Below are 22665 nucleotides of genomic sequence, written 5' to 3'. Positions count from 1 at the left end.
ACCAGTGTAGAACACCCCTCGGTGACTCCAGCCCAATGTGTTCTCTGGCTCAACTCCAGTGTACACTGGGGACACCAGGCAGTGATGACATCCACACTGCATGAGGCACACGTGGCCCCTACGTCCCTGTCCTAGTGGTGTTTCCTGAGGTGCCACCTTCCAGGTTTCTCCTCACTTCCTATGTCCCCTCAGAGTGAGTGAAAGGACCACCTGTGAGGTGCTGTCAGGCTGGATGTGTCCACTAAACTACATCTATGACCTTGCATTCTATCTACTGGAGACGCAGGCAGGCTCTATTACCAATGTAGTGCTTATTAAATAGTTCTCTCACTCGATCACTTGCTCTTGCTCTCTCTCCAGATTCTACTTTCCATTGGTAAATCTGCAGATCTTAATTATGGTCAATAGTTTATGACTGTTATTTTTCCAATCTGATGGTCAACCTGTCCACATCTGACCGCCAGACCTCTCTAAGCTGTTCTGGGTACCATTTATATGAGCTTTCTTGTCATTTTGATTTGTTCTGAGAATTTTCTCACTCTGTACTGACCAGCTCTGCTAACTGTACTCTGGCCTCCCCTCCCCTGACCCAAGAATTAGAATTAGATACTCTTAGACCTTCATGATAAATGGGCTCCCAGCATTCTCTGCCACTCTCTTCATCTTCTCTGTCCCGCAAGGCTTTTGACTTCTGTCTCTAGCAAACACTCCTGCCACAGGCAAAGCTCCAGAGCACAGAGGCCTGATGTTGTAACCTCTATCCTGTGACTGAGGGCTGTGGTCCAAGCCTCGGACGAGCCATTCTCGAATGGGCTGGCATTTCTCTCTTCCTCTTGAGCCGTTTTGCTCATCTGAAATGAACAGCCAGACCGCTAGTTCTATGTGGATTACCAGTTAGCTTCTCTTCCCTCTATTCTCGCTGATCCATTGTGTTTCTTGAGGACTTAACACGGGGCTCTGAAAAGCCAATGCAGGGCAGAGGCACTCAGGAGGTGGTGTCTACTGCATTTCTAGGTTGTTGTTCTTCTGGATTTACTTTCTTCGAGCAAACAGGCAGTCCCCGGTGCTTTCCAGTACCTTGCGGTTGAGCCAGGCCTGCTTTGGATGCAACGGACTCTAGTTCAGGACCAAGAACAAACCAAATACTTCTTCCATGTCAGATCCATGGGTCCTTTGAAGAGACATGGTGGTCAAGATGGAGGTGCTCTGGCCTCTCCAGTCTCCTCACCAACTTGATTCTCTATGAACTGGGAGAGACTTGACCCCAAGCTCTCCCCAGCTGAGGCAAGGGCTGTCACATAAGCCTAAGGAGATTGATCACCTTTGGGGACGGCATCTCCCTGCGACAAAGGTCCTGTTGAGAAAGGGCTAGAAAGTTCTGGCCAACACTCAAGCTCAAGGATGCTGATTAGCTTTTTGGCTGGAGGTAGAGGATCCCCACGTCTTTGCTGATGGAGTCAGTGCTCAAATGATAGAGAAAGGTCTATATAGTCTATGCTTCTGGTAACTCAGAGCGCTCAGGGAGACCTAGGCTCTCTGGGAGTCCAGTCTTCCCTAGATGACTACCGCATCCCACAGGGACATCTAACTGACGTTTCTAAGGCAGGTAAGAAGGAAACAGGGCTGGATCCCAGTCTTCTAGCCTGTGCCCTCTGCCTGACCTCAGACCCCTCCTCTAGAACTTCACTGGACGAGGAGAGCCGGACTCCTTGCGCTGTGACACACGGGCACAGCTGCTGCTGAAGGGTTGTCCAGCCGATGATATAATGGACCCCAGTAGCATCGCTGATCCCCTGTTGGACCAACGGGGGCAACGACAGCAGCTGTCTCCACAAAAAGTGACACTTTACTTGAGACCAGGTAGGTCTGGGACCCGGTTGTGTTGGACCATGGCTACAATGTATCTAGGAGCTCAGCCTGTGCTACCCAGCAGAGCTAACAGATGGTGCATGTCTCTGGGTTGGGCAGTGAAGCAGTCTGAGTGATGAAACCTCTCACCACCAAAATCTGAGTGCCTGGACCAATGAAAGGACTTGGCGGGGCTTGCCATCAAGCCTGGAGGCCTGAGCTCAATTCCCCAGGGACCCAAAAGATAAAAAAGAGAAAACCAGTTCTTTTTTTTTTTTTTTTTTCTGGTTTTTCGAGACAGGGTTTCTCTTTGTAGCTGTTCTGGAACTCACTCTGTAGACCAGGCTGGCCTCGAACTCAAAAATCCGCCTGCCTCTGCCTCCCAAGTGCTGGGATTAAAGGTGTGCGCCGCCACCGCCCGGCTGTGACCACTCATTTCAACTCTTACAAAACTCAGGCACGCTTGGCAAAGTGCAAGTCCTGTAGCCAAGGAACTGCATTAGCTGTTTAAACCAGGCTTGCTCCCGGCATGCTCTACTGGGCAGATGCAGCGGAGTGAGCCTGGGTGAGACAACAAGGGGGACCCTGCGAGCAGCTGAGCGGGAAGAACAGAGGTGGTTCCCGAGGGAGTCAGGCACAGAACGGGAGAGAGCAGATGATCCTGGAGAACCATCCCGGTGTCGTCTCTGTTGCTGTAATAAAACACCCTGAGTCAAAGCAATTGAGTGGAAAGAAAGGTTTATTTTAGTTCGTGATTTCAGGTCACAGTGTACTATTTCAGGGAAGTCGAGGTGGCAGGGACTCGAAGCAGCTGCACATCGCATCCACAGCCGAGAGCAGAGAGTAATGACACTTGGCTTCATGCTCTGCTCACTTCCTTTTAACCAGACCAGGGCCCTGGACCCGGGAGTTTTACCACCGGCTTTCAGGCTGGGTCTTCTTGAATAAATTAAGGCAGTCCGGCATAATCCCCCACGGATATATATGCCCCTTGACCACCCTCATCTGCACAGCCCTTCAGTGAGACTCTTGCCAAGTGAGGCTAGCCTATGCCCAGACTACTCAGCACAAGGATCTAAGGGGCAGGCTGTTAGGAATAGAGAAGGATAGAAAGAAGTACAGCAAGAAAGGAGGGAGGGGGCAGGTCTGTCTGGGAGGTTGTCCTGGTGACAGCAGAGGACAGAGCTTGTTCCTCAGATGGCCTGGAAGCTGACACAAGCCCCTCTGTTCTGGAACTTCTGTCCCTGACCTCTGATTGGCCCTGCTGGCCCCTGGAGGGGTGTTCAGACAAGCTGCTTCACCTGAGCTAGGAAGCCCAGGGTGAGAGAGGTAAAGCCTCTCCAGGGAGGGAGTGAGGGGTGGCTCTCTGGGCCTTCTTTGTAAATATTTTAAGGGTAGAACCTTGACTGGGTGCCACCCTTCTGGCCTGACTACTTCTAGCACCACAATCGGGGTGGTTAGACTTCCAACTCGTGAATGTTCATGGCACAGAAATCCTCCACCCCCCCAAGCATTCTTGTACCTGGGGTGAGCCCACTTACCAGAGTTCAAATCTGCCTGTCCTGTGTCCTGTGTTCTGGTCACAGCCCCTTCCAGATCGCAGGAGATGGGGGAGGCAATAGGAATTTGGGGGCGGGGTAAGGTCTGAGACTGCAGCCAGGCTCAGAGTGTCCCTTGCTTTCCTCCCTGACACAGGGCAGGCTGCCGCATTCAATGTGACTTTCCGGAGGGCCAAGGGCTACCCCATTGACCTGTACTACCTCATGGACCTTTCCTACTCCATGCTCGATGACCTCAACAACGTCAAGAAGCTGGGCGGTGACTTGCTGCAGGCCCTCAACGAGATCACCGAGTCCGGCCGCATCGGTGAGACCTGCAGTGCACACATGCCTTTCAACCTTGGGAACTCTCTGCCACCACACACCTCCATGCATGGGGAGCCACAGAGGCAGTAGCTGGGGAGCTGCATATGGAGTGTTTGTGAGGCCTGAGTTAATCCTGAATCTCTACCAGGGGCCATACCTGGTCACAGGCCGCTAAGACCAATGGACTCCTCCAACCTCTCTCTCTCTCTCTCTCTCTCTCTCTCTCTCTCTCTCTCTCTCTCGTTTATATTTTGATGTTTAAAAGGCAAACGTCCTATAATGCTAATTGCTAAAAAGTATATCTAGCTCACAGTAACCAGAGCTTTAACAGAATAGTGGGAGTAAACTAGAGGGCAAGGGTCATAGGACAAGGTTCACAGGGCAAGTGTCACAGGGCAGGGGTCACAGGGCAAGGGTCACAGGGTGAGGGTTACAACACTGACCAACACCACAACGTTCACCAAGCATGTGGGACAAGGGAACAGGGTACCCTACCCACTCCAGAACATTCCTCTGCCTCATCTTCTGTATTTAAGGATGTCTACATGAACACTTGAACCCAGGATACAAGCTCATATGTTCTTGCGTGCGCATACGCTCATATGTGTACACTCATGCTCACACACGTCCAGGGTTCTCATACACAAGCACATTTGCATTCCTGTGCACGTGCCTAGTCTTGTATGTGTGTCTGTATGCCTGCATACACAAGATCACATATATGTATACAGGTACTCGCATGGTCACACTCATGGTCACACATGTGCATGACCACATACATATACATATTCATAGTCATGTTTGTACACGGCCTCATGGCTACACACATGCTTGCACCACACACTCAGATATCATAGTCACACAGCCATCATCTTGCTTTCTCCCTTGTTTGGGAAACTGAGGCTTGGTCCTTAGTCCACTGGAAGGCTCATTGTCCTACCTGGAGCCCTGCCTTCTGCCTTGTCCCTGTGCCTCCAGCCTCATGTTGTGTCTCCCTAGTCCTGCTTAGAGTCCTGGCTTCTGCTTCTGTCCCCTGTGCCCCTGCCTCATGCCATGTACCCCTCAGGCTTTGGGTCCTTCGTGGACAAGACGGTGCTGCCTTTTGTCAACACCCATCCTGAGAAGCTGAGGAACCCATGTCCCAACAAGGAGAAAGCCTGCCAGCCCCCGTTTGCCTTTCGGCATGTGCTCAAGCTAACCGACAACTCCAACCAGTTTCAGACAGAGGTCGGCAAGCAGTTGATTTCCGGAAACCTGGACGCCCCCGAGGGCGGGCTGGATGCCATAATGCAAGTCGCTGCGTGTCCGGTGAGGCCATTGTCCCTGTTCAGGTTTCCCAACTTCCTCAAACTCAGGACCTTCGCCAGTGCTGTGGGGCCTCTTGCTCTGGTCGGTGAGCCTGTTCAGGCACTCACCCCCTCTGGTCCCGTGCTGTCACCCTGGGTCTCATAAGGGCAGCCTCTGTGGCCCGCATCACTCCCAGCCATAGTGAAGGAAGAGCAAGGACATAGCCCCGAAAACACCCACCCATTTCCGTGCCAACTGACAACCCTCATAGCTCTCCTGTGAGCCAGGCTGCCCCGCAGCGAGCAGATCTTCCGGTTCCTGAAGCCCTTTCCCTCTCAGATCAAGAGTGTGAGGACTGTCGTTAGCTCCCATGTCACCTTATCCACCTCCCTGCCTGTCAGTCCCAGACTGTGTTTATCAAGTGGTCACTGAAGCAAGCCAACCCCACTCCAGCCTGGCTCTCAGCTCTCTCACTTTGCTGGGTTCGTGCTGTGGGTATACACATTCTGCATGTGTGTTGGACTGTGGTAGGATGTGTGGGTGTTGTAAGTGTATCCACCTTCAATTGTTCTGGGCACTCAGCTCCCCTGTGGATGTCCCTTGGTCCAGTCCCCTCTTTTGTGGCTGGGAGGTGTTTGCATCTTAACAGACGAGGCCATGCTCTTTTTCTTTCATGACTGTGTTGCTGGAATCTAGTTCCAGGTCTGAAGAAGGCTGAGAAAATATATCTCTCTTTAGACTCAGATGTGTTTCGGTTCTTACCTCATACTGCTGTAGGGCATGCTGGGGGCTGGTGGCTTAGGCACTTCCTTGGCACTGGGTTGGGGCTCTACCTTCCTCTGTCTGTCTGTCTGTCTGTCTGTCTATCTGTCTGTCTCATCTGTGTGTCTGTCTGTCTGTTTGTCTCCATGTCTCTGTCTCTCTATCTATCTGTGTCTCTCTTCATATCTCTGTTCTTACGTCTTGTCTCTGTTTCTATGACTCTGTTTCTCTGTCTCTCTCTTTGTGTGTGTGTGTCTCTGTCTATCTGTTTCTCTATCTATCTCACTGTGTGTCTCTCTCTGTCTCTCTGTGTCTGTGTCTGTGTCTCTGTGTCTCTATGTCTATCTCTCTGTCTCTCTCTCTGTGTCTCTGTCTCTCTGTCTCACTGTGTGTGTCTCTCTCTGTCTCTCTGTCTGTCTCTGTGTCTCTCTCTGTCTCTCTGTCTCTCTGTCTCTCTGTCTTTGTCTCTGTCTCTCTGTCTCTCTCTGTCTCTCTCTCTCTGTCTCTCTGTGTCTCTCTGTGTCTCTCTCTGTCTCTCTCTGTCTCTCTCTGTCTCTCTCTCTCTCTCTCTCATCTCTCCTCCCCTGAGGGCCCCACGTTGAAACCAAGGCAGATAACCCCTGGCTGCCTTCTTCCCAGGAGGAGATTGGCTGGCGCAATGTCACGAGGCTGCTGGTGTTCGCCACCGACGACGGCTTCCACTTTGCCGGTGATGGGAAACTGGGTGCCATCCTGACGCCCAACGATGGCCGCTGCCACCTGGAGGATAACATGTACAAGAGGAGCAATGAGTTTGTGAGTGTCCTGCCTGCCTTGGCACGCCTCAGTACCAAGGCTGGTTACATAAAGACCACAGGAATGACAAGGGGACAGGCTGAGAGCAGGGCGCCATGCCCAGGTCACCCAAACAGAACCCAGACTCTCCTCCTAATGCAAATAACAAGTCACGGAAGCAGTCCCGGAGACCCTGGTGATAACATGAGACTCCTGGTACCCACATCAGCCCACAAGGCAGTCCTGACCCTGGTCATCATGGCAGAGGGCCTCACACAGCCTTCTCCACCCACCACAGTCTCTATGCATGCCTGTTCTGTCTGCAATGACCTCGTCAGAACCCTAGGTCATCCCTGCACATTCATTGCCTTCCCAATGGTACCATAAAGGGAATTTTTTTTTTGAGCCCGCACACTGCAGGGACTATCTAGAACCCACTGATTTGGAGCTGGTGATAGACAGAATCTGAGGGTCCTGACCCTGTGCAGGAAAAGGAGTATCTTATGTCCATTTGCCCCCCTAAAGTTGACTATGACATCTTTCCACTGTACATCATGGAAGTGAGGGGCAGAGTCTAAAATCTAGTCCTAGTGGAAATGGCAAGTACTTCCTAGATGCCCATACGCTGGTCCCTTGGGATCCTGCTGCGCTCCGGCTAGCTTAGCACTTAGAGTGGTGACTCACGGTAACTTTTTACTTGGCATTAACCGTCACAATTATCGGTATTCTCTTCCTGTCACATGCTTGCAGATCTACACCAAGCGAGGCCCGGCCTGAGCCAGGGTTGATGCTCTGTCAGCCTAGATGTTTGCTTCCTTAAAGTGTTCAGGAAGGTTTTTGTCTGACACGCTGTCCTCTCTCTCCAGGACTACCCGTCAGTGGGCCAGCTGGCACACAAACTTTCCGAGAGCAACATCCAGCCCATCTTTGCGGTGACAAAGAAGATGGTGAAAACCTATGAGGTAAGCAGAGCCTTGTGCAATGTGGCGACAAGCCATCTCAGCTGGGAGTGACAAGCCGGGTGGGCCCTGCCCGATATTGCCTCAGTTCTGCTTTTCATGCTGGCCTGTGGGTTGGGGGCCTGCCCAGTGGCCACAGTTCTCTGTGTGTGAGCATCCTGGTGAGGGAAGTTGAGACTGCTGTTAGGTTCTCTCTCTCTCTCTCTCTCTCTCTTTTCTCTCTCTCTCCCTTCCTCCTTCCCTCCTTCCTTCCTTCCCTCCCTCAAAAAGAAGCTCCTTCAAGTAACCAGCATTCAGATGGAGCCAAACTCATGTGTTGCTACCACCTCAGGAGACCTCAGTTCTGCCCACAGGGGGACACCTCCTTCCTATATGTGTTGGTTCGGGACAAGTCTCCCCAAAGCACCTCAACAAACAATAGCCAAAACCAAAGCAAACAGGACCTTGGATTTGCTGTTGGCTTTGAAACAGTTGCCCATCCTCCTGGAGAGAAAGCAGCCGGCCTTGTTCTTTGTAAAGCAGTCAAGCCTGATGACCCCAAAGTTCTGCATTCAGAGAGCTCACCCCTATGGTGGCCCCTAGAGGAAGGCGAAGTCCCACATTTGTAGTCAGGAGACTCTGGGACCCTTCAGTTTGTATACAGCAGGAATCCCAATTCCATCCGATCATCTCTTATGATGACAGTAATTGGCTTCCGTGGTGTCACCAAGCAAGAAGCAGCTACAGAGTTAAGACAGGTGGGTGGGATGGCTCCCTACAGCCCCTCAAAATGTTACTTGAGGCTCATCCTTGGTTTCTGCGGATGACACTATGTCATGTATGTGTCCTGCCTTGAAAAGTCAGCTGGGGAGCTGAGGCCAAATCCTTGGAGGACAAGTTCACACAGGCAAGAGTCTCAGGAGTGGCCAGTCTCCCAAGCCTTCTCCCTGGCTTAGGGACTTGTTAGACAGCCCTGAAGAGTTAAGCAAAGCCACTAGACTACCAGTCAATTTGCCACAGTGTAGGGGTAAAGTCAGCAGAGACTAGAAGGGCAAAGGGCAAAGTCTAGACAAGAGCTAGGGCTTCAGCTTCTGTGGCCCCGCCCATTTCTGTGGCCCCCTCCCCTTTGTGCCCCTCCCCTTCCTATGGCTCCTCCCCTTCTGTGGCCCCGCCCCTTTCTATGGCCCCTCCCTTTCTGTGGCTCCTCCCTCCTTCTGTGGCTCCTCCCCTTTTGGGGCCAATCTCATGGCTGACCAGGATTTCCAGCCCCATCTAAGAATAAGTGGATCCTTCATGGCTTGAGGGACACCCACGCACACCTCCCAGGAGCTACTGCCCAGGGCTACCTCCTTTGGAATGTGTAGGGCATAGGCAGTCCAACCTGTGGACTGATCTATACTGGACAGTGAGGGACGAGGGGATTCTCTTCCTAGAAGAATCTCTGCTCCCAGGGGCTGCTCAGCATAGGACCCTGAGCCAGATTGAGATGTGTCTATCTGTCATGTGACTCGAAGCATGGAACACGCTGGCTGTAGAGTCTGATGACTCATTCTTCAGGGTCAGAGAACCCACAGATCTCAGCCATCCCAGACATATCTCAGCCATCCCAGACCTATCTAAAAAGAAGGGCCAGCTTCCTCCTCTATGAGAGGTAATGATGCACACCTGGAAAGGCATTGTGGGGACTCTGAACTCATTTACCCAGTGACCCCAGACAGCACCCGTGCTCTCATCTGAGAGCGACCATGGCTCCTCAGCAGTCCCTGCTGTCACTCTGCCCTCATAGACCGCAGCATGTATGAACCCAAGCCGACCTTCCTTGTATGACCGCTCTGTGCAACCGTGCTACTTCCAAATGGACAGGGTACAGGGCTTGGATGTGAGCGAGAGTGTGGCGATGGGGGGAGGAGCGGGGAGTGCGCAATACCTGGGAAGATGACTTCCGTCGGCTGTGCATTGCTCAGTGAGAAGTGAGGAGGAGTAGGGCCATATCGCGGGTCCGAGGCAAGCCATGATTACTGAGGTAACCGCCATGCTAACCCTTCTACTGTCAGGCTCCAGAAAGTACACAATACATTGAAGTGACATCAGAGAAAAGGAGGGACAGGCTTGGGGAATCCTCTGAGTGGGTGATGAGAGCAACCATGGAAGGCAGTGACTTAGCTCAGCACAGGACAGCCAGGGTGACCAGTGGAAGCAAGGGACCACTCCATAGTCAGAACATTTACACACACACTACCCAACGCACCCACCTTGTCTGCAATTGGGCTACGGATTGTCCTCTCCTCACAGAAGTTGTAGCAGGTCCCACCTCTTCGCTGTTGGTGGCATGGACTGTATCTCAGAAGACAGCATGGCAGTGAGGGAGAAACCTGCAGACGGGAGACATGAGTCCCATACCCACCACTCTCTGTGCTTTGACAGTTGAATCAGGCAGGACTCTCTAGAGGAACTGAACGGACAGAACTGCACAGATATTGTACGAGATGACCCGCAAGAATGTCTGGTAACCAGTAACAGCTGGAGAGTCCCACAGTAGCTGCTGGCTGCTTTCTCAAAAGGCCGAGAGCTCAGTAGTTATCCAGTCAACAAAACTGGACTTGTCCAGAAGCATGTCTTAGCTGGCTCCAGATTTAATCAAGTTGACCATCAAGACTGAACGCAGAGGGGGTCACAGGCCTTCCTGATCCTCTGTTCCTTGGGAGACGCCCAAGAACACAGGGAGCACATGGAGACTGTACACAGCAGATCCTCCTCGGCATGCACAAACTGGGCGTAGAAGAGCCCAGCTCTTCTAGCCAGGACTGGTCCTGTGCCAGGGCGAATGAAGTGGATTGTAGAACCCAGGGTTGGTTGCTAGCTAAGCTTTGATGGACTCACAAAAGGGACAGACTTGGCCAGGCAGTGGTGGCACACACCTTTAATCTCAGCACTTGGGAGGCAGAAGCAGGCGGATTTCTGAGTTTGAGGCCAGCCTGTTCACAGAGTGAGTTCCAGGACAGCCAGGACTACATGGAGAAACCCTGTCTCAAAAAAAACAAAACAAAAAAAAAGGGGGGGGCAGACTTTATTCCAGAGACTCAAGGAAGGATGCTGAAACTGAGGGGCCTGGTCATCAGTTATGTGGAGGTGTGTGGGAGACAGATGATCATTCCTGGTTCATGAAATGTGGCATGCCCATGAATAACACGACAAAAGGTGTGAGGAAATGACAGACAGCAGGATGTCTGTCATTCAAGGGCTCTGTCTTTCCCCAAGGGCTCTGTCTTTCCCCAAGGAGTGGCCTTATGTAACAGTCACTATTAAGTTAGAAATCTGAAAGTCATTGATACGGTCAAGGCTGAACCGCTTCCTGTGAGTTTACAACATTTTACTGTTATCTGTGTTTCACGCTGATGGGGTGGGTGCACCATCATGTGTTCCCAACTCAGAGTGCCATCGGATTGAAATGTCCACTGTGGTTGATCACGGGACTGTGACCTTCATTCAGGGCTTTGGAGCTGGGCTTCCTTCTGAGACAGGGTTTCCTCTGTGTAACCTGTGAAGTTCCAGTTCTGGAACTAACTCTCTCTCTCTCTCTCTCTCTCTCTCTCTCTCTCTCTCTCTCTCTCTCTCTCTCTGTAGAACAGGCTCTCCTGGAATTAACTCTTTCTCTCCCTCCCTCCCTCCCTCCCTCTCCCCCTCCCTCCCTCTTGACCAGGTTGGCCTCAAACTCACAGATACCCACCTGCCTCTGTCTCCCAAGTGCTGGAATTAAAAACATCCACCCTCACCGCCCAGCCCTCTCCCTTTCTTAATCAGAACAGGGGATAGAATCTATGCTAGGCAAGTATTCTGCCTCTGGCCCCTACTCTTAGCCCTCTATTCAGATTTTCTTCTGAGACAGTCTAGCTGAGTAACCCAGGCAGGCCCTGAACTTGTGAAGAGAGGCCTGAGACAGTAGACCCAGCTTTTCAAGGCCTGCTGCTTTCTAGGCCCAGCACCTAAGAGACTAATGGTCTTTAGCTAGCGTAAGAGGCTGTGACACAAGGCAGCTCCATCAGGCCTGGCTGCTTGGGTTTTGCTCCAAGAATCTGCTAGGGGGATTCAGCAGTATATCACCAACTTGTTGAACGTCATATGAGCCGGCTCATAAGAAAGGGAGACCCTGGGCATTCATCGCAAGCCTTGTGGCTGTGGAGGGGCCTACACTAACTCAATCTTCTCATCAACAGAAACTCACAGAGATTATCCCCAAGTCAGCAGTGGGCGAACTGTCTGATGACTCCAGCAACGTAGTGCAGCTTATCAAGAACGCCTACTATGTGAGTCTCCAGCAAAGCTGGGCGGGGCAGGGGGTAAGAGGGGGCTGGCAAGGATCCCATGGGTCAGGGGATGAATGGGGGTGGGGCACATTGTTTTTGGGGGTTCCTGCTGAGATCCTCATAGCTTCTGGACAGGCAGGGCTGAGAGAAAGAAAAGAGGGTGAGGAGAGATATACCAGCTACTTTCCACAGCTTGTGTCTTTTCATGGACCTGGCTGGTCTGACCCAGACCTTACCTGGTATTTCTTGAAACACCAATGGCAGGTCCTTCTTCCTGGCTCTTCCCTGCAGCCGCCATGGAATATGGTTGGCTAGAGAAGGCAGAATAGTACTTCTCAGGGTGGAGTGACTCCAGAAATCATGACAGTGGCCTTGGATCTTGTGAAGATTCCCTTGTGCCTCTTGTATGCCAACCCCTAACCTTATTCTTAGTGAACCCTTCTTGACTCCTCTTCCATCCTCCACCTCAGGGATGGGCAATCAGTTCAAATGCACGCAGATTTGCTTGCCTCAGAGGCCCAGTGTCCTGGTGAATACCAGCATGCACCAAACACGGCTCAGGGCTCAGATAACATCCAGTCTCAAGCAATAACAGAAATCTACTCTCAGTGACAGGTGTCCTCAAAGTTCTGGCCCGCATCCTTTTGCTGAACGTCTCGAAGGCTAGCAGCACATACAGTATGGGAAGTTTCTCAATATGACTGTTGCTGATTAGAATACAAGCCCAGGGCCAGGGTGGGGAATCCCATTTTCTTTTCTGGCCCTGTGAGCCCCGGGTACCCCCAAGCATGGTCCTGTACCTGGCTGTTACTGGTAATATTTAAATTGGAGGCACCCGATCTGGCTTGTAGTTACAGAGCTCAGGCAGCCAGAGATGCCAGTGTGGGAGATGGCTCTGTCTCCACAAGGTTGGGCTGAGCCCAGACCATCCCACCATCCACGCAGTACCTGGTAGAAATGAGACTCTAAGGCTTAAAGATTATCCAAAGGCTTTATATGTTTGATAATGCTTAAATTAATAAGACGCCCACACAATTGGAAGTGTTAACTAATTAACTAACCTAGATATAAGTTGTTACCCAGGACTGCTCTCGATAATGTGTGGCTCTCCATGGCTCCTACATCTCTGCCCCCAGCAACTCCTCCTCCTTCTCCTCTTCCTCTCCTTACTCCGCCTACCTCTCATACAGCCCAATCGCTGAGCTTTATACAAATGTAGTTGGATGGTATACCGCTACACCTGGCCACTACCCAAGCGTACCTAGCTCTATCTTCACAGGGATGACTTAGGTGACGCCATCTTTGCCTACTCGCTGGATGCCACCTGTACTCTTCCTCTTTCCAGCTGTACCTCAGCTCTCACATCACTTCAACAGTCGGACGTTCCTCCTCTGCTTACCCCAGGGTTCAACAGTGAAGGGATAATCCTCACAGGGTCCATGGCCTGTGTCTGTGCTGGTCACCTGCTGGTAGCCTGTCTCAGAGCAACCCCATGATATCAGCCAGCTGTCCCATACTGATGCAACCACTGAGCTCCCGTTAGGTGTCTGTGTCATCTGCTGGTGTGCAGGAGGGACTTGAGGAGTGAGATAGCCAGGGGCAGGGATAGTTACACCTGTCACTCCTGAGCATAGCTGTGCTCTTTCCATAGAAACTCTCCTCTAGAGTCTTCCTGGACCACACCACCCTCCCGGACAACCTGAAAGTCACCTATGACTCCTTCTGCAGTAACGGAGTATCGAGTATAGACAAATCCCGAGGGGACTGTGACGGCGTGCAGATCAACATTCCGGTGAGCCTGGCCTGCCTGCGGTTCTTATACCAGGGTGTTGGAGGATCTTGTAGAGATCATGGTGACCTGCTCTCAAAGACAGCTAGGAAGTAAAGGAGGATCACAGGAATGAGAGGAAAACATTAGTGACCAGTGCCCAGCCTCTTCTCCCTTTAAACACTTGTGAGGAGGCCAGATGGAACATTAGGGGAGGGTACCAGATATGGTTTCAGCCGAAGCTTCACGCCTATCGACACAATGAATACCTGCACATTTATATCTATAATGGTCCTGGGTATGGGCATGGGGATAACAGCATCCTCTAGGGGCAACTACTGGACATGCACCGCTGGACAAGTATCTGGTTGGGGGTACCTGAGACTGGGCAAGGGACAAAAAACAAAAAGCAAGGCTATTACCCTGGTCACCCACAGTCCCGAACGCTGCCATTCTCCTACAGGTCACCTTCCAGGTGAAGGTCACAGCTTCGGAGTGTGTCCAGGAGCAGTCTTTTGTCATCCGGGCGCTGGGCTTCACCGACACAGTGACCGTGAAGGTCCTTCCCCTGTGTGAGTGCCAGTGCCGGGACCAGAGTCGGGACCAGAGTCTCTGTGGAGGCAAGGGAGTCATGGAGTGTGGTATCTGCAGGTGAGGAGGGTATGCATGGCCTGTGGGACATCAGTGCATGGAAAAGGTGTCTGCAGATGAGGCTATCCCATAGCATGGCATGAAGTAGGCATGAACAACCCATGACACAACTGCCCGTGAGGCAAGGGTCTTCAAGTGAAATACGTATGGCCAGCTCACCCAGGAAATAGATGCTCTGTTCCCTCAGGAAGTAGGTGCTCTGCAGGGACTCTTGTATCCTAGCTCTCTCTGACCTCAGAGTCTATGAGCGATCAGAGTTCCTTTGGAACGAGTGACCACTCACTTTAGGGCAGCCTGGGCCCTAAAGACATCCTGTGGACATGTATACACAGGCCTCAGTTCAGGATGCTCTACCTGGAGGAGGAAGAAGGATGCAGTGTGCCCAGCGGAGAGTCTGTACTTGCTAGTCTGGGTACCAGCCATCTCCTTCTGACTGCTGTCTCAGTTTCTGATCTTTGAGATGCTCTATCCCACACCTCAGACCTGCTCTGGCTAGATACCTCCTCCCAGAAACTCTAACAGTGGTGGTTTCTGCAGCTGCCCACCTCCCATCACCCCCTGCCCCTGGCCAGTAGCACCTTGCCCTGGTCCTAAGTGTACAATCCTAGGAAGCCTCTCTACAAGGCTGAGCTAATTTGCCTAGAGGATTCGGCCACTGGTCAGTGAATTCTGCTGCTTCCTCCTGCAGGAGGACAGTGTAGGATGCGTCAGGGTTGGCTACTGCCATTTTTCTCTTACTAAGCTATGTATGGTATCCATATAGTCTTCTGTCTGCCTAGTTCAGAGGTAAGGCAGTGATCTCAGATCCCCGCCAGACCCCCTTCCAAGTCTAGGTCAGGGGGGACAGAAACTGGCTTCTTGGGACAATCCCTTAACGCAAGTCTCAGGCAGCTTCCAGGTGAGCCTGCCAGAGGTGACATGCTCATAGGACGGTCACCGTATGACCCTGGAGACATCCTTGCCTAGTACATGGCACATGCTCAAGAGACCTTTGAAGAGCAGGCGTGCTATGCCATACTTTACAGGTGTTTGGGTGACTGCAGGGACTGGAAGGACAGATGTCCCCATTCCCAAGGGCACACCTAAGTGCAATCCCTCCCTCATCACACCAGGTGTGAGTCTGGCTATATTGGGAAAAACTGTGAGTGCCAGACGCAGGGCCGGAGCAGCCAGGAGCTGGAGGGAAACTGTCGGAAGGACAACAGTTCCATCGTGTGCTCCGGGTTGGGGGACTGCATCTGTGGGCAGTGTGTGTGCCACACCAGTGACATCCCCAACAAAGTGATTTATGGGCAGTACTGCGAGTGTGATAACGTCAACTGTGAGAGATATGACGGCCAAGTCTGCGGTGGCCCAAGTAAGTGTTGGGGACTTTCTTGTCTATTTGTACCAGGAGATGTTAAGTGGGACAATGGGGACAGACAGACAGGCTAGCAAGCCTTCCCTGCATGGCCTGTGTCTTTGTGTCTGTGTCTGTGTGTCTGTGTGTCTGTGTCTGTGTGTCTGTGTGTCTGGTGTGTCTGTGTCTGTGTGTCTGTGTGTCTGTGTCTGTGTGTCTGTGTGTCTGGTGTGTCTGTGTGTCTGTGTCTATGTGTCTGTGTGTCTGGTGTGTCTGTGTGTCTGTGTCTGTGTGTCTGTGTCTGTGTGTCTGGTATGTCTGTGTGTCTGTGTGTCTGTGTCTGTGTGTCTGTGTGTCTGTGTGTCTGTGTCTGTGTGTCTGTGTGTCTGCGTCTGTGTCTGCGTCTGCGTCTGTCTGTGTCTGTGTGTCTGTGTGTCTGGTGTGTCTGTGTCTGTGTGTCTGTGTCTGTGTGTCTGGTGTATCTGTGTCTGTGTGTCTGTGTCTGCATCTGTGTCTGTGTCTGTCTGTGCCTGTGCCTGTCAGCATTGTCCTGAGAAGGCAGTGGTGGGTAATAGTCATGTCTTGATCCAAGAGCTTTTTAGATACAACATGGAGTTCCCATCTGGCTGGATGGTGGCCATGTTACTAAGGATGCAGGGCGGGAAAGTATCCCTGGTCTCTGTGGTTTTGCCAGGCTAAAACCTGGTGCTCTGGGGTCATGTGAGGAGAGAGAGGTAGAAGTAAGAAGTGGAGGAGGCTTAAATACAGTCCTCCTTGATCAGGCTGAGGAGCACAGTGGCCTGGGGAGCACGGTGGAGGGAGGATGAGTCCCTGTTCCTAGCAGCCTGCAGGGAAGTGAGTCACGGTAACCTCGGTTGTTTTCCAGAGAGGGGCTCCTGCTCCTGTGGCCAATGCAATTGCAAGAAGGATTACGAGGGCTCGGCCTGTCAGTGCCAGAAGTCCACCACGGGCTGTCTGAACGCACGGCTGGTAGAGTGCAGTGGCCGCGGCCGGTGCCTTTGCAACAGGTGCATATGTGATACAGGCTACCAGCCACCGCTGTGTGAGGACTGTCCCAGCTGCTCCGTGAACTGCAGCCAGTACATGTGAGTGTTCCACTGTCCACATTGACCTCACTGCTGGACAACCCGGGAGCCCTCAGGGGACACCACTTCCCCATAGTTTTTAGCAGGTGTCAACAGGTCCAGTGTCCCTGTCACCACCTACCTTCCTGCATGCTTGCAGGACTCCTGGCTTCACAGGGGTTTGCTAGACCTATGTCCCTTCATTCAGCCCTTGAATGAAGTTTCCATTAACACTGGCTCTGTTGTCCACACCCTCTTTTTTTTTTGTTTGTTTGGTTGGTTTTTCAAGACAGGGTTTCCCTGTGTAGCCCTGGCTGTCCTGGAACTCACTCTGCAGACCAGGCTAGGCTCGAACTCTTGAACTCAGAAATCCACCTGCCTCTGCCTCCCAAGTGCTGGGATTAAAGGCGTGCGCCACCACCACCTGGCTGTCCACACCCTCTTAGGAACACAATTTGTGTGTCTCTCACTTGATTACCGTGAGATCTGAAAGCTCCCACACCCTCTACCTGGGACCGCCTAGTTTGCGAATGACCACACTCTTCTTCAGTCCATGTTTTTCCTGAATCTCCCATGTCACCTTGCATAGCCCTGCAGCCCGTCCCATCCATGCCAATGTACCCGCATACACTGGGACATCCTGGCACACACAAACTTTGACACACTAGCGCGCCTTTCCACAACCACGCATCTCCGCCTACCTCCGCGCCCTGACGTAGCTAATGCGCCTTTGAACGCTGACCGACGTGTCAATTCACACCTCGCGCCCTGACCTGGCTCTCAACACCCACTCCACCCGATTCCTTTGCAGCTCTTGTGCCGAGTGCCTGAAATTTAATAAGGGTCCCTTTGAGAAGGACTGTAGTACTCAGTGTGCCAGTTTGACGCTGCAGACTATCCCTTTGAAGAAAAAGTTATGCAAGGAGAGGGACTCGGAGGGCTGCTGGATCACGTACACTTTGCAGGAGAAGGACGGAAGGGGCATTTACAACATCGATGTGGAGGACAGTCGAGGTGAGACACTGAGTGGTACCCGGGGATTTGATCTCATGATCTGGCCTCGGTGGAGGATAGGAACAAGAACCCTGGCCACGAGGCCTTTGCAGACAGTGAGGGGGCTGCAGAGGAAAACATCTCTCTTCTGCGGAGCAAGGCAGGCTGAGCAGCAGGAGGGGGCGCCATCCAGGGCACCTGGGCAGGGCAGCTGCCAGCCATTCACTTACCCTGCCCCACGGCCCTCTCACTCCCGCTCCTCACCTGGCTCTGTAAGAGGAGATGAACAGCAGATGGGGGTCTCCTGGTGGTAGCTCCAATACACACTGGAGATTGTCTTAGTTTGGGTTTTATTGCTGTGAAGAGACACCATGACCAAGGCAACCAAGGCAAACATGTAATTGGGGCTGGCTTACAGTTTTGGAAGTTGAGTCCATTATCATCATGGGCCGTGTGCAAGGCAGACATGGCGCTGGATAAGCCAAGAGTTTTACATCTACAGACAGCAGAAGGGGACTGGTTCCACAGTGGGCAGAGCTCAAGTATAAGAGATCACAAAGCCTACCCCCACAGTGATGTCACTTTCTCCAACAAAGGCTACACCCACTCCAACAAAGCCACACCCACTCCAACAAAGCCACACCCACTCCAACAAGGCTACACCCACTCCAACAAGGCTACACCCACTCTAACAAGGCCACACCCACTCCAGCAAGGCCACACTCTAATAGTGCCATCCCTCACCCCTGTGGGCCAAGCATTCAAACACATACGTCTATGGGACTTAAGTCACCACAAGTAGGATACTATTGCAGTGGCACATTGTCTAGCTAGAGTATCTCTCATCTCATGGGAGGATCCTGAGGGATGGTGTCTGTTGCTTCTTCAGAATGGCCCATGGAAGGCTTCAGGGAAGTGGAGGTATTTCCATCCCTAAATATTGTTTGCTGGCCCTCTACTTGTCTCTGGTCTTTGCCAGACCCAGTAAGCCCAGTGAACTTAGAGAGCATGACCCAGTCTCTAGTGTCATACCCTAAAGGAAGAAGGGTTCTTGGGGTCAGTTCTCCTAGACAGGAAGATGAAGCTATGGGACAAGGGGGAGCAGAGGGTGTATGGTTGGTGAAGTCAACACCCACCTCATGATGCCCCACAAGTCCTGGAAGAGCCCAGGCCTTCCAGGAAAACATTAGAAATTTACAGAAAGCGGCCATACTTCTGCTGTGTTTATTTAAAGTCTTTATTTTCTTTTTCTGTAATTTCTGGTTCTTTACCATGATTAGTGTGTGCAAACATGTGTGCCCATCAGAGCTCACTTTTTTTTTTTTTTTTTGGTTTTTCAAGACAGGGTTTCTCTGTATAGCCCTGGCTGTCCTGGAACTCACTCGGTAGACCAGGCTCGCCCCAAACTCAGAAATCCACCTGTCTCTGCCTCCCAAGTGCTGGGATTAAAGGCATGCGCCACCACCGCCCGGCCAGAGCTCACCTTTTTAAATATGAGATCAAACTCAGGTCACCCTGTGAGCACACACCTTTACTGGCTGATCCATTTCACTGGCTCCCAAGTTGTGTGTGTGTGTGTGTGTGGTTTTTTTTAATAAGATTTATTTATTTTATATATGTGAGTACACTGTTGCTCTTTTCAGACACACCAGAAAAGAGCATCAGATCTCATTACAGATGGTTCTCAGGACCTTTGGAAGAGCAGTCGGTGCTCTAGCCCCAAAGTTATGTTTTTAAAAGTCCCTCTAGCGACTCCTTTGCCAGGGTATAAGGTGGGTCTTGCCCTGCTGGAGGGTAGCCTGGATGCAATCCTATTGGAAACCAAGTGGACACAGTCCTGTTAGTGAACGCGGCGCATGGTTTTGTGAGGGACCATGTAAACACAGGCCCTTTAGGAAGCAGGGAAGGTGATCTTATCAGGATCTGGGTAAACATAGCTTTCTTATAGGACAGGGCAGATAATGTCTTGTTATTGTATAACTGATATCCTGTCGTTAGCCAAGTGGACGAATCATGTCTGCAAGCAGTAGATGCAGGTAAAACTGCTGTTTAACAGAGGAGAGACCAGAGCTCCCAGGGTCTAAACCACCAGCCTGGGAGCACATAGGGAGGGACCCATGGCCCCAGCGGTATACGTAGGAGAAGATGACATTATCAGGCAGAAGTGGATGAGGAAGTCCTTTGTCCAGTGAAGGCTGAATGCCCCAGTGTGGGGGAAATCATGAGTGGGGAGGTGGGAATGAGAGGGTGGGGGCATATCCTCATAGAAGCAGGAGGAGGGGGAATGGGATAGGGGTTCCTGGGTAAGGTGGGGAGAAATGGGGAAAGAGGTTACATCTGAAATGTAAATAAAATATCCAATAAAAATTTTAAAAAAAGATTAAAAAAAAACAGAGCTGGGTGGTGGTGGCGCACGCCTTTAATCCCAGCACTTGGGAGGCAGAGGCAGGTGGATTTCTGCGTTTGAGAGTTCAAGGCTAGCCTGGTCTACAGAGTGAGTTCCAGGACAGCCAGGGCTACACAGAGAAACCCTGTCTTGAAAAACCAAAAACCAAAACCAAAAACAAAAACAAAACAGAGAAGAGATGAGCGGGCAGGGTGGACTGGCAGGTTGACAGGTGGTATAGAGCCTTCCTTTGAATGGAACGGAGAGAAGTGCACTGAGATAAACAAGTGACAGGGATAAAGTAAGAAGTCAGAGGCTGAACAGCTTGGAAGTATGTTGAGTAGCAATGACCAAAGAGGGTGGGGTACGATGGATTTGGGCAAAATATAGAACAGAATGCCTTATAGACAAGCAGCCTTATAGGCAAGCAGCCTTGGGACGTTAGCTGTCCACCGCATTCAGACTCAGAGAGCTGAGGGGAACTGTTCACAGAGGCCACTCAGTTGACCACCGGTGAGCAGCATACCAGGCTCCAACAGAACCAAGACCTGCAGCGCCCTGAGCCTGTCTTCAAGTCAGGAACCCCTAAAAGGCAGATAGGATGCTTATCATGTGACTATCTCAGTTGCCTGACCACAGGCCTCTGGTTCCTGGCATCGGTTACCATGGAATCCCTTTGCCTGGCTGTGTCAGCTCAGACATTACTGCCAGTTCTCAAACTGTACAATGAGATAGTCAGGAGTGCCTCAAGCACAGCCCTCGTTTGGGAACACCAGTTGGTGGTGACCAGGGACGCTGTCATTTCACCCAAGCTTTCCTCAGGTTGGCCACTGACCTGGCCAAACAGCCTTTATGTTTCATTTGGAAGCACAGGGCCTGATCTTATTTCTGGTAGGGGTGTGGCTAGATTCTCTCCTCTCTCCTTGTGAGATGTGACAAAGGGTGATCCCCCTGTGGCAGAAATAGCATTCAGGTACACTGGCTACCATAGGGAGAGACTGACACTTTTGGTTCTGTGCTTCTTCCTTAGAGTGTGTGAAAGGCCCAAATGTGGCAGCCATTGCAGGGGGCACCGTGGTAAGCGTGGTACTGATTGGTGTCCTCTTCCTGGTCATCTGGAAGGCCCTGACCCACCTGACTGACCTCAGGGAGTACAGACGCTTTGAGAAGGAGAAACTCAAGTCTCAGTGGAACAACGTGAGTGACCTCACTTTGGGACCCCCATGATGTATGGGTACTTCCTTCTCTCTTTGACCTCTCATGGGCAGTGATGGGTACACTCTGCATCCCAGCGGTGCTTGGGAGACCCACATAGAGTGCCTCCTCCAACTCTGTTACTTCTCACAGTGGGGCTGGGGTCCTCCTGGGGAGATGCCACACAGCTTACCCCGGCTTAGTCTCTAGTCTCCCTGACTGGCCGTGGTGTGCAGGCTCAGCTCTGAGGCTCAGGCTCTGGGAAGGCTTTCTGTCTTGGTTGGCGCCTCAGAGTGACTTCTACTGATCTGGTAGCTTCTTTGAGTCCTGACCCCCTCCCTGTACTGACAAGAACATGTTTGGTTCTTCTTTAGGATAACCCCCTCTTCAAGAGTGCTACAACAACGGTCATGAACCCCAAGTTTGCCGAAAGCTAGAGCACGAGGTATCAAAATCAAACAGATGAGACGTTCTCCCCCCCGCCCAGGACCATGCCTCCTCCCCTTTGCAAACACAGCGTGGCTTACAGCTCGCCCCAATGCTGCCAAGGATCCAAAAGACTGCTCGGTTTCTTTCCGCTGTTATATCAAGTCTTGCCAGGGTTTCCACGGACTCGTCTTCCGAACTACAGGATCTCGCCAAGGAGCCTTAAGAATTACCTGGAGGCACCAGGCAGTGGTGGTACATGCCTTTAATCCCAGCATTTGGGAGGCAGAAGCAGGTGGATTTCTGAGTTCAGGGTGAGCCTGGTCTACAGAGTGAGTTCCAGGACAGCCAGGCTTACAAGAATTGTCCCAAGAGGCTCCGCCCATATTTTCTTGCATAAAGGAAGACAGCAATCTCAGTGAAGGTGGCCCCAACTTATTTATATTTAAACTTGTCAAGATATAAAACTGCTATTATATTGTTAACATCCCATCTGTTCTATTATATGTGAGTATAAAACTATATCCCACATGTTACATCATAATCATGTATGTAAAAATAATAAAGCTTCCGTCCGTGCTGTCCATGGAAGGCAGGCTTTGTGGGGTCCTCTAGGGCAGGGCGACTGAGGTCGTGTGCTCTGTCCCGCCTGCTAATTGTCCACCCGCATCCTGAGGGTTCAGGTGGGATCTGGGTCATGGAATGGGAAATTTAATTCTCTTCTTCCCTGCCCGTAGGCCTGTATGCATGGAGCCCTGTGAGACCCAGTGCTAAATCCTGTGTGGCTGGCCAGCAAGGGTATCAGATGACAGAAATGACACCCTCCTCTCTCCTGCTCCCAATATCAGTCAGGTTCAGCTCAGAAAGATGGGGTAGTAACGTAAAAGAAAAGTTGGGTAGGAAGTTTCTTTCTCATAGGTTGTGTTTGGGGCGTAACCTAGAAATCGCTGCTGATTCAAGTTCTGAATGAGTGAATGAACCCCAAGTTGTGTTCAGTGATTATGGTGTTCCTGGGTCTCTGAGAATTATAACCCAGCATACTAGG

General features: G+C 51.6%; 1 protein-coding gene across 1 annotated transcript in view; it reads left to right on the top strand.

Moving 5' to 3' along the window:
• Itgb2 (integrin subunit beta 2) overlaps positions 1 to 22211 on the top strand; it is a 35957-nt gene extending 13746 nt beyond the window's left edge. The window contains exons 4-16 of the mRNA XM_028774007.1: positions 1680 to 1860; positions 3544 to 3714; positions 4780 to 5021; positions 6402 to 6557; positions 7403 to 7498; positions 11689 to 11778; positions 13430 to 13570; positions 14010 to 14197; positions 15310 to 15554; positions 16423 to 16642; positions 17433 to 17635; positions 21031 to 21197; positions 21569 to 22211. Coding sequence (XP_028629840.1) covers positions 1680 to 1860; positions 3544 to 3714; positions 4780 to 5021; positions 6402 to 6557; positions 7403 to 7498; positions 11689 to 11778; positions 13430 to 13570; positions 14010 to 14197; positions 15310 to 15554; positions 16423 to 16642; positions 17433 to 17635; positions 21031 to 21197; positions 21569 to 21631 — 2163 coding nt within the window. The 3' untranslated portion in view covers positions 21632 to 22211. The remainder of the gene's footprint in view (positions 1 to 1679; positions 1861 to 3543; positions 3715 to 4779; positions 5022 to 6401; positions 6558 to 7402; positions 7499 to 11688; positions 11779 to 13429; positions 13571 to 14009; positions 14198 to 15309; positions 15555 to 16422; positions 16643 to 17432; positions 17636 to 21030; positions 21198 to 21568) is intronic.
• Positions 22212 to 22665: the final 454 nt, after the last annotated feature.

Source organism: Grammomys surdaster, unplaced genomic scaffold (assembly GCF_004785775.1).
Source record: "Grammomys surdaster isolate TR1022 unplaced genomic scaffold, NIH_TR_1.0 237, whole genome shotgun sequence".
Lineage (NCBI taxonomy): Eukaryota > Metazoa > Chordata > Mammalia > Rodentia > Muridae > Grammomys > Grammomys surdaster.
This window is presented reverse-complemented; position numbering and strand designations above follow the sequence as displayed.